This window comes from Crocuta crocuta, unplaced genomic scaffold (genome assembly GCF_008692635.1).
Source record: "Crocuta crocuta isolate KB4526 unplaced genomic scaffold, BGI_CrCroc_1.0 scaffold1935, whole genome shotgun sequence".
NCBI lineage: Eukaryota > Metazoa > Chordata > Mammalia > Carnivora > Hyaenidae > Crocuta > Crocuta crocuta.
Genome location: NW_027529560.1, coordinates 2,873 through 12,147, shown reverse-complemented (window position 1 = coordinate 12,147; position 9,275 = coordinate 2,873). Strand labels below are relative to the sequence as shown.

General features: G+C 56.8%; 2 protein-coding genes across 2 annotated transcripts; both read left to right on the top strand.

Annotated features, from left to right (window-relative positions):
• The first annotated feature begins 317 nt into the window (after nt 1–317).
• On the top strand, nt 318–1,430 carry LOC144229432 (EKC/KEOPS complex subunit LAGE3-like). Its single transcript, XM_077761475.1, has 3 exons — nt 318–454; nt 635–763; nt 1,101–1,430. Exons 1-3 carry the CDS (start codon nt 318–320, stop codon nt 1,213–1,215), a joined length of 381 nt encoding a protein of 126 aa, XP_077617601.1. The 3' UTR covers nt 1,216–1,430.
• A 6,190-nt stretch (nt 1,431–7,620) lies between these two features.
• On the top strand, nt 7,621–8,695 carry LOC144229430 (uncharacterized). The gene is made up of 3 exons (XM_077761473.1): nt 7,621–7,718; nt 8,049–8,279; nt 8,378–8,695. The coding sequence occupies exons 1-3, from the start codon at nt 7,621–7,623 to the stop codon at nt 8,514–8,516; spliced, it is 468 nt and encodes a 155-aa protein (XP_077617599.1). The 3' UTR covers nt 8,517–8,695.
• The last annotated feature ends 580 nt before the right edge of the window (nt 8,696–9,275 follow it).

Genomic DNA, 9,275 nt, shown 5'->3' with positions numbered 1-9,275 from the left:
AGGGCGGAAAGGCCGGCTGGGCGGGACCCGACCTCAGGCCTGGAGGCCTCACTAGGAGCCCTTTGGCGCCGGCGCCCGTGGTGGCGTCGAGCTGTGAGAGGCGGGGCTTCGGCAGCGGGCGTCTGAGAGCCGGGAAGCGTCGCTTTGGCGCGAACCGGCCACGCGCCGGGCAGCCTCCCTAGGGCCAGTGTGCGCGTGCGCGGTCGGCACGAGGGGGCGGGCTTCGCAGAGGAGGCTCCGCGCCTCAGCCGCCCGCGGTCTGTCGAGCGGCAGCGCCTGTGCGGTGAAGGCGTGATCTGAGGCGGAGCGCGGCCACCATGGAGGCGGCAGGCGGCGGAGCAGGCGGTCCCGACGACGGNGAAGCTCCGCGTGTCCCGCGGCCACTGCACGTCCCGGGGCCGGGCGGAGATGCCACGTCCACGACCGGAATGCAGGAAGCCCGAGTGTACATCTTGTATCCCTGGCCGGCCGGACAGCGGGGAATGGGCGGGGGGGGGAATGGGCGGGGNCTGAGGGGGCGGGGTGGAGGGGCTGCGAGCGACTAGGGGAATGGGTGGCCTCGTCGGGCGGAGCTGAGGAGGGGACCCGGGCACTCAGCGGGTACGGGTGGCGCCTTAACCGAATCTGCACCCAGCGCGCTCTGCGTGCCTTTCCTGTCCCACTTGGAGGCGGTGGTCGCCTGTGCGTCCCTGGTGCCGTATCACGACCCTCACGGAGGCGCTGTGGAGGAGGAGTTCTCCGTGTTTGGTAGCGTCCTGGCCGCGTGAGTTCTGGAAGGGCCGGGGTCGGGGTGGCTGCGGGTGGCGGTTCCAGTCTCCACTGCGGGGCGCTCTGGTGGAGCCGCGAGGCTCAGGTGCGGGGAGGGGGCCACGGGCTCTGACACCCGTGCCTGGCCTGCGGGGGCCGGGGGGCCGCTCCTGGGGAGGAAGGGTGTTTGGGGCTAGGTGGGGGGAGGGGGCCACGGGCTCTGACAACACCCGTGCCTGCCGGGGATGCATCGGAGAAGGGGAAGGATGCGCGGGGTGGGACCTGGGGGGGCGGGGCGAAGGAGGGGAGGAGCCACCGCCTCCAACACGATTGCCTTTTCTCCTGTCTCTCAGCCGCTGGAGAGCTGAGGACCCGAGGCTCCTGCGACTTTCCATCATCAACTTCCTGGACCAGCTCTCCCTGGTGATGGAGAACACGCAGCGCCTGGGGCCCCCGGATTCCCGCTAAGTCTGCGCTGGGGACAGGGGACTAAGATCCAGCCTCGTGTCCCCTGCCTGGGCGGGCCGTCCTTCCTGGGGCAGCGATTCCTGCAGTAACTGCCACCTGAGGTTGGGGGCCTGCCTCATCCTTTGTGGGTACTCGCCCGTGGGCGCTCAGGGTCCCCTTGTTTTGTTTGCCGTTGAACTGTTTGTTACTGCAGAAAATAAAACTGAGCTCTGTTATTCCGTGTTCCTTCTCAATTGTAGCACCCCCAGGGAGTCCCCCCTTTGTCCTCAGGGGGAGGGGGGAAGCTTCTGGGACGTAGAAGGTCACGTAGCAAAGGCAGTTTGGGAACTGGCAGAACCCACGTGCGTCCCGTGCTTGAGTATCCGCGACTCTCAGCAGGTGGGAGCACGCCCGTCCTTTGCACGTCTCGCATCACTCCTGATACTTTTCATCTAACGATGTGAACGCTTCCTCTTCATAACAACTCCTCTTCGGAACCATTGAATGGGTGCAAAAAGACGCATTCTGATGTCATTTGCGTAATTTTCAACGTTTGCCCCGTTCTAGGTAACGAGTCAGCGGAAGTCTCGCACGGGACTCTTGCGGGAGTAAGTGCTTCCTTACGCTGGCTTGAAAGGGGCGCGCGTATGAGGCGCCTGGGGACGCGGCGGGACCAGCCTGGCGGGAGCCCGTTCCGTGGGTCTGCACAGCCATCCCCGAAATCCTTGTGCCCGAAGCAGGGCACATTTAGGTAGGACCCCCGGGCTGCTCCCCGTCTGACAAGGGGGTGTCCTGAGGCCCTTGGGCCGGCCTGTCTGGGGCAAAGCCGAGCAGCTCCGCGGCCCCCCGGGACTCTGCGCACATCACAGGTGGGGAAGGTGTGGGCAGCAAGGAAGGCCAGGGCTTGCAGGGTGACCCCAGGGGCGTTGAGGGAAAGAGGTGGAGGGTGGGCGGGGGGGAGGGGCCAGGGAGAGGGGAAGACCCAGAATCCGAAGCGCTTCCAGGCCCCGAGCTGTCCTCGCAGAGCCCATTCGGGGCCCCAAGCCACGAACCGTGAAATCATGACTTGAGCCGAAGTCGGACACACCCGACTGAGGACCCCCCCGCCCCCGCCGCTCCCGGGCGCACGTGTGTGCCGTCTCTTCTGGCATGATGACTCCCGAAGACCCGTGTGTCCCTCAGGTGTCCGCTGCCGCCCTGCTGGACCAACTCGCCCTGGCGGTGGGGACCATGCGGCGCGCTGGGCCCCTTGGCTCCCTGGCTCTCGGCGGTGCAAAGGGATCCGGCGCCGAGCCTCGTGTACCCGCCCGGGCGGCACTTCCCTCCCCGGGCGCACTGGTTACTGCGGGAGCTGCTGGTCCCGCTCGCGGCCTACTTTCCTGCCAGTCTCGGGCCTGGCGCGTCGGGACCCACGGGTTGCCTGGTGCCGGAGGAACAGAGGGCTTCAGCATGTCTTTCCCTGCAGAAAACAGACCTGAGCTACGGGCCCAGGTCTATGTCCCCGTTCAGCCACCACCCCCTCAGACCTCCTCAGCTCTGTCCTAGGGACGCCAGGAACGAGCTGGGGTCACATACGCAGGAAGCACGAGGTGACTGAGACACTTTAGGAAATGGAAGGAAATGAAAATCACTCAGGCTCAGTCATTTGCAATCAACCACTGTCGACATTTTCTAGTGTGTCCTCGGGTTTATCGTTGTGTGTGTGTGTGTGTTCTGCGTATATTACAGGCACAGCAAGAACTTCGAACCTGTCATTTGCCACTTTAGAATTCATGTTTCCCACAGGTTTTCGAACTGGTTTACCAGAGGAGCTTTATTTGGTGGCGGTAGGGCCGCTTCTGGCAAACGTGTCATCGTATCTTAGAGCTCCTGTGTGTGTCCGAGCCTGTCGTGCGGGGGACGTAGGGTGTGCGCCACAGCCCGGGCTTCGGGGTCCGACCAGGTCAGGGGACATTCACCCCCCGGGGATCGCCCCTCCTCTCCCTCCACAGAGGCAACAGGCCCGCGGGCAGCCGCCTCGCCTCCCCCGCCGCCTTCTCCCCTTCCTCAGGGGGCCTCCATTCTCGTAGCCCCCCACCCCCTCTGTGTGTGCTCCTAAAGCTCCTCTCCGCAAACACGCGGGAGGCAGGGTGCGGGCGGGGGGAGCTGCGCCAGGACCCGCAAACGCGGATTCCTCACCTGTCCCTGCAGGTAGGCCGGTCACTGCCTCTCATCTTTCATTCCTGTGGACGGTGCTGACAGTTGCTTCCCTGCCCTAGATTTTGAGAGGGGGCGTCAGTTGTGGGTACAGAGGAAGCCCTCTGGAAGGTGTCGGACACACCTGAGCGAAGGGCACCCCCGAGGCTCGCACCGGTCGTACCTAAAAGTGGCCGTTTCCCTGCGTCCCACCCCAGACGGAATATGGTCAAGCGTTTACCTCTTTGGAGAACCAGATGCATAGCGGTCAAAGTCACGTCGGCGCCGTTCTACTTTCCTTTTCAGTCTGCTGCAACTAGACACAGCGTGTGTGACGTTTGGCCAGCGGCCTCTCTTCTGGGAACTGTCCATTCGTACCCGCCGGCTGTCTTCCGTTCAGGACAGTCACCCTTTTCTCGCTGATTGGTAAGTGTCCTTGACGTGGTCAGGGTCTCAAATGTTTATCATGATTGGAAATCCTTTTCCTCCCCGTGGCTTCATTGTCCCTTTGCTCATGGTCCTTTTCTACGCATAAGCTAAAGTCATTATAGTCTTTTAATGTTATTTTTGAGAGAGACAGAGCGAGAGAGACAGAGCGCAAGCAGGGGAAGGACACCGAGAGAGATAGGGAGACACGGAATCTGAAGCAGTGAAATCTACCAGTGAATCAATAAAATAAATGGAAAAAAAACCCCAATCATCTTAATTGTTATAGACAAAATTTTTGGCAAAATCTAACAACCTTTCATAATAAAAACATTTTAAAAACCCCTAAAAATATCAGGGAATTTCCCGGTTAAGGGAATAATCCCGGGAATTAGTCGGTTAAGCGTCCGACTTTCGCTTAGGTCATGATCTCGCGGTTCGTGGGTTCGGGCCCCGCGTCGGGCTCTGTGCTGACTGCCAGCTTAGAGCCTGGAGCCTATTGCAGAGTCTGTGTCTCCCTCTCTCTCTGACCGTCCCCTACCCGCTCGCTCTCTCTCTCTCTCTCTCTCTCTCTCTCTGCTAGAACTAAATAAACAACATTTAAAGAAAAAAAGAAAAGAATTCCCTTTACAATTGTATCAAAAGGAATAAAATACTTAGAAATAAATTTAACCAAGAAAAGGTAAGCATTTTATATGAAAACTTTAAAACTGAAAGAAATGAAAGAGGCCCTACATAAATGGAAAGACATGCCATTTAGGTTGTTGGTCCATTTTGAGTCAATTTTTGTATATGGTGTTTGGCAGGGGTCCAACCCCATCCTTTTACATGTGGGCATCCTGTTGTCCCAGCACCACTTGTTGAAGAGACTATCCCTTTCCCATTGAATGGTCTTGGCAGGTGGCAGTACTACCCAAAGTGATCTAAAGATTCAAGGCAACATCTAGAAAAATTGCAACGACCCCCCCAACCCCAGAAATAGAAATGTCGATCTTTACATTCATGTGGAATTGCAAGAGGGCACGGTTAACCAAAACAATTTTGAAAAAAAGGAACAGATGGGAGGACACACTCTTGCTGATTCCAAAACTTATTCAAAGTTACAGTAGTCAAAACAGTGTGGTATTGGCATATGGAGAGACATTTAGACCAAAGGAATAGAATGGAGAGTCCAAATGGTGCCCGGAGGAGCATCGGAAGCTTCGTCTATATGCTCTGCGAAGGGCAAGACCTGGCAGAGGCAGACACAGCTCATTTCCCCCTAAATAGAAAATACCCTAAAGATCTAAATTCATTCCATATCCCTTTGTCCATTTCCCCATTTTGTTCTGAGTATCACATTCTACTCAAGGAGAGCATCCTGCCCTTTCCTCGGGAGACACCACAAAGAAACTGAGGAAATGAGCAGGTGATAAGGTCATCCAGATGCAGAAAAATACAGAATGGGTATCATTAATTTTTTTTAATCTTTATTTTTGAGAGAGAGAGAGAATCTGAAGCAGGCTCTAGGTTCCGACCTGTCAGCAGAGCCCAATGTGGGGCTCGAATTCAGGAACCACAAGTCCATGACCTGAGTTGAATTCAGACACTCAACCAACTGAGCCACCGAAGCTCCTCCAGAGGATGTGTTTTTCATGTTTATACTCTTCTTGTGTACTCAGCATCCTACTCTATGCGTCTTTACACAGTCTGGCCCTTTTGTGGCATTTTAAGAAGCCACTAAGCTTGCCTGGAACAGTGTGCGTGTGGGGGTGACACTTACTTGCTTGGAAAGGTACAGGAGGTTCTTGTTGGTCTTGGGATGGCAGAACCTCTGGTTCAGATGCATTTTACGTAGCCTCAATAAGGTAAACATTGTTCGGTTAACTAAATATTACTCTGTATCTGAAACAATCCTATAATTGACATTTATGAATTTTTCTCTGTAAATATTCTTTTTCTTTCTCTTTTTTTAAGTCTTGTTTATTTTGAGAGAGAGAGAGAGAACGGGGAAGGGGCAGAGAGAGAGAGAGCCAGAGAGCGAGTGAATGGGGGAGGGGCAGAGAGAGGGAGCAAGAGAGAACCCCAAGCAGGCTCCGTACTGTCGGCGCAGAGCCCACCTCGGGGCTCAGTCTCACGAACTGTGAGTTCATGACCTGAGCGGAAACCAAGATGCGGATGCTTAACTGACTAAGCCACCCAGGTGCCCCTGTAAATATTCTTTTTCAAAACAAGTGTGGTGCAGGTATGATCATGTTCAGACAGAACAATGGACTTGAAAGAAAGTCTAGAAAATGTCTCCAATACAGGTAGGCAATAATTACATAGTAAAGTTGATATTGAAAATCAGCAGGAAAGGGTGAACTGCTCCACTAGGAAGGTGAATAACTAGTTGTTAGAAACCCCTTCTACCACCCCACAACCCTCCCAGCTGGCTGCCTCTGTACCTCAGCCCTGTCTCTTCCAGGGCACGTGTTTCAGACCTGGAAGCATTTGATGGAGGACCGATAGCAAGGCAGGCTGGGGAAGAAGTATATGGATAGACTTCCAAGAATGAGTCCACATCGTGAGCAAACATGCATTCCTTGTGCACATTCACTAAGGTGTAGCCAGTACAGAGGAGGCTTTCAATAATCAGGTAAATAAGATGACCTTCTCTTTGGATGGCAGTCAGTATCTTTCCCCAGTTACCTCAATTCTTTTTTAATATTTATTTTTGAGAGAGAGAGAGAGAGAGAGAGAGAGCGCAAGTGGAAGAGGGCCAGAAAGAGGGAGACAGAGGACCCGAAGCAGGCCGCATGAAGTGAGCGGAGAGCCCGATGTTCGGCTCGGACCCACAAACCATGACATCAAGACCTGAGCTGAAATCAAGAGTTGGCCGATTAACCAACTGAGCCACCCAGCCGCTCCCCCACCGCACCACCCCGTTACCTCAATTCTAACTCAGTGGGCTCATGATAAATGTGGCCTTGGGGACAGAAATGGAAATTATTGGGGCGCCTGGGTGGCTCAGTCGGTTAAGCGTCCGACTTTGGCTCAGGTCATGATCACACGGTTCGTGGGATCGAGCCCCGCATCGGTTCTGTGTTGACGGCCAGCTCAGAGCCTGGAGCCTGCTTCAGATTCTGTATCTCCCTCTCCCTCTGACCCTACCCTGCTCACGCTGTCTCTCTCTCTCTCTCTCAAATATAAATGAAGCCTTAAAAAAAAAAAAGAAATGGAAATTATTCATGGGCTTAACAACATGGTTTTCACCTCTTCACCAAAGCTGATCTGGGTATTATTACTGCTCCAGGCCCAATCTACTAAAAACAGAGCCCCATGTATGGTGTCATTCTTCAGGGAGATTACCCAGGTGGTCTGTTGGAACGCAGACTACATCGGACCCCCTCCCTCATGCAGGGGGCAACACACCTTCCTCCCTGGAATAGAGGGGTTTCTATATATCTACCTGCCCTCCCTCCTGACATGGTTTTGCCAGCAATGCCATCCGTGGATGTACTCAAGTCTCATGTACCATCACAGTTTCCACAAAAAGGCTCCACAGAACTGAGTTTCCAGCATTTCCCTGGCCTTTTGGGGCTATTTGCTCTCAAACCAGCAAGCCAGAGGGAATTACTGCATTGGCTGGGGAGAGGTATCCTGATGATCCAGAGGAGCTGCTGCTACATATCGGGGTTGGGGAGAAGTGTGCCCGAGACCCACAGAATTTGGGAGGGAGTCCCCCAGTACTGCTATGCAGGGAGGTAAAATTTAGTGCAGGATGGCAGCGAGTCCTTATGGACCAGCAAGGGCTCAGCCCCCTTGGGAAACAAAGCTTGGGTCACCCCATCCTCATCAGCCGGGATGCTGGCTGAGGGCAAAGGGACTTTGCCGGGACTCGGTCGGTACGACAGGCACGGAGGGCCCAGAGCCGGAGGGCCAGGAAGTCAGACGATCCATTTGTATCCTTTATGAGGAGTGGCAGGCGGGTGTGCGCGGGGTGAGAGGGGAGATGGGCGTACAGGAGGCAATGGAACAGGGACAGGAGGGATTCGGCCCGGGGGTACAGGGCAGGGAGGGGCGGGGTTGATGGGGCCCCCGAGGGACCGGCCTGGAGGGGATGGGCCAGGGCGGCGGGGAGAGACGGCCTGATGGCCCGGGAAGGAAGGGGGCGGACCTCAGAGGGAGACGGGTGAGAGTGGCCATTGGGGAAGCAGGCCTCGGAGTGGTCAGGAGGCCCGGGGCTCGGACACGATGGGTTTTCGATGGCGCCTTAACCGAATGTCTGCCAGCTACCTCACCGTGCCCTTCGTCGTCACCCATCGAGGCAGGCGTGGCGCACCTGTCCGTGGCCGCACACGTCGGGTCCCAGCGCGGGGCCGTTCGGAAAGAGCTCATGATATCCGACAACATCCTAACTGTGTGAGTTCCGACTGGGCCCCAAGTAGGGGCCGGGGTGCGGGTTGCTGGGGTCCATCTCCTGAGGGTCATTCTAGCAGTGAATTGGACACGCCAAAGGTTAGGTCCGAAGAGCTACGTGTCGCCACCTGGGGGGGGGCAGGAAGAGAGCGGGGCAGGTTTATCACATTTAATTTGCATTTTCTTCTTCCCTCACTCTCAGCCGACTGACTGCTGAGGACCCTGCGCTCCTCCAGCATGCCATCGCCTCCTCTCCTGACCCGCTGTCCGTGTTGGTGTGGACCGTGCAGCGCTTGGTGCCCCCGGCTTTCACTTCGCCGGAGCCAGGCAAAAGGGGCTGATTGTATCCTACTGTCCCTTCCTGGGCAGTGCATCCTTCCCTAGGGCATTGAGTCCTATTCCAGTTACCACTTTATTATGGGGACCTGATTGTTCCTATTGGACTTTGGGTCTTCTTGTTTTTCCCTGTTGCTGGAGGAGGGGCATTGTTAATGTTTGTTACGGCAGAAACTAAAAGTGTTATTCCGCATCTGAGAGTATTTTCGGCTACTATGTCAGAGCAAGGGAAGAGGGGGGAGGGGGAGAGAGAGACAGAGAGAGAACCCAAGCACTTTCTGTGCCGTGAGTGCCGAGCCCTTCCCGCAGGCAGGCAGGCAGGCAGGCAGGCAAGGGCTCCTGCTCGGCATCCCCCGGGGACCGGGCCCCGCACGCGCAGAGCCGGGCCGTACGGGGAGCCCACAGAGAGGGACAGGCAGGGCCTGGCCCAGAGGCGCGCGCCCGCGGCCCACGACTCGGTGACCGGGATGCGCGCTGCCGTCCGCTCACTGGTCGCACGTGCAACGGGCCAGCGACTGCGCAGGCGCACGCTTTGGGGCGGGGCGGGCTCCAGGGAAGGAGTCACGTGCCAGCAGCCTCCGCAGAATGATCTCCAGGGCAACAGAGCCCGATAGTGACGTCAGCGTCGAGGGGCGGAGCTTCCAGAGCCGGCCTCTGTCTCCTCTGGGTCGACGGGATCCAGACTCTCGGCCACCATAGCGAGGGAAGCAGCCGTGTGGTGTCTGTGTGCGCAGGCGTGCTGGGCAACCCCCCCCCCCCCCCCG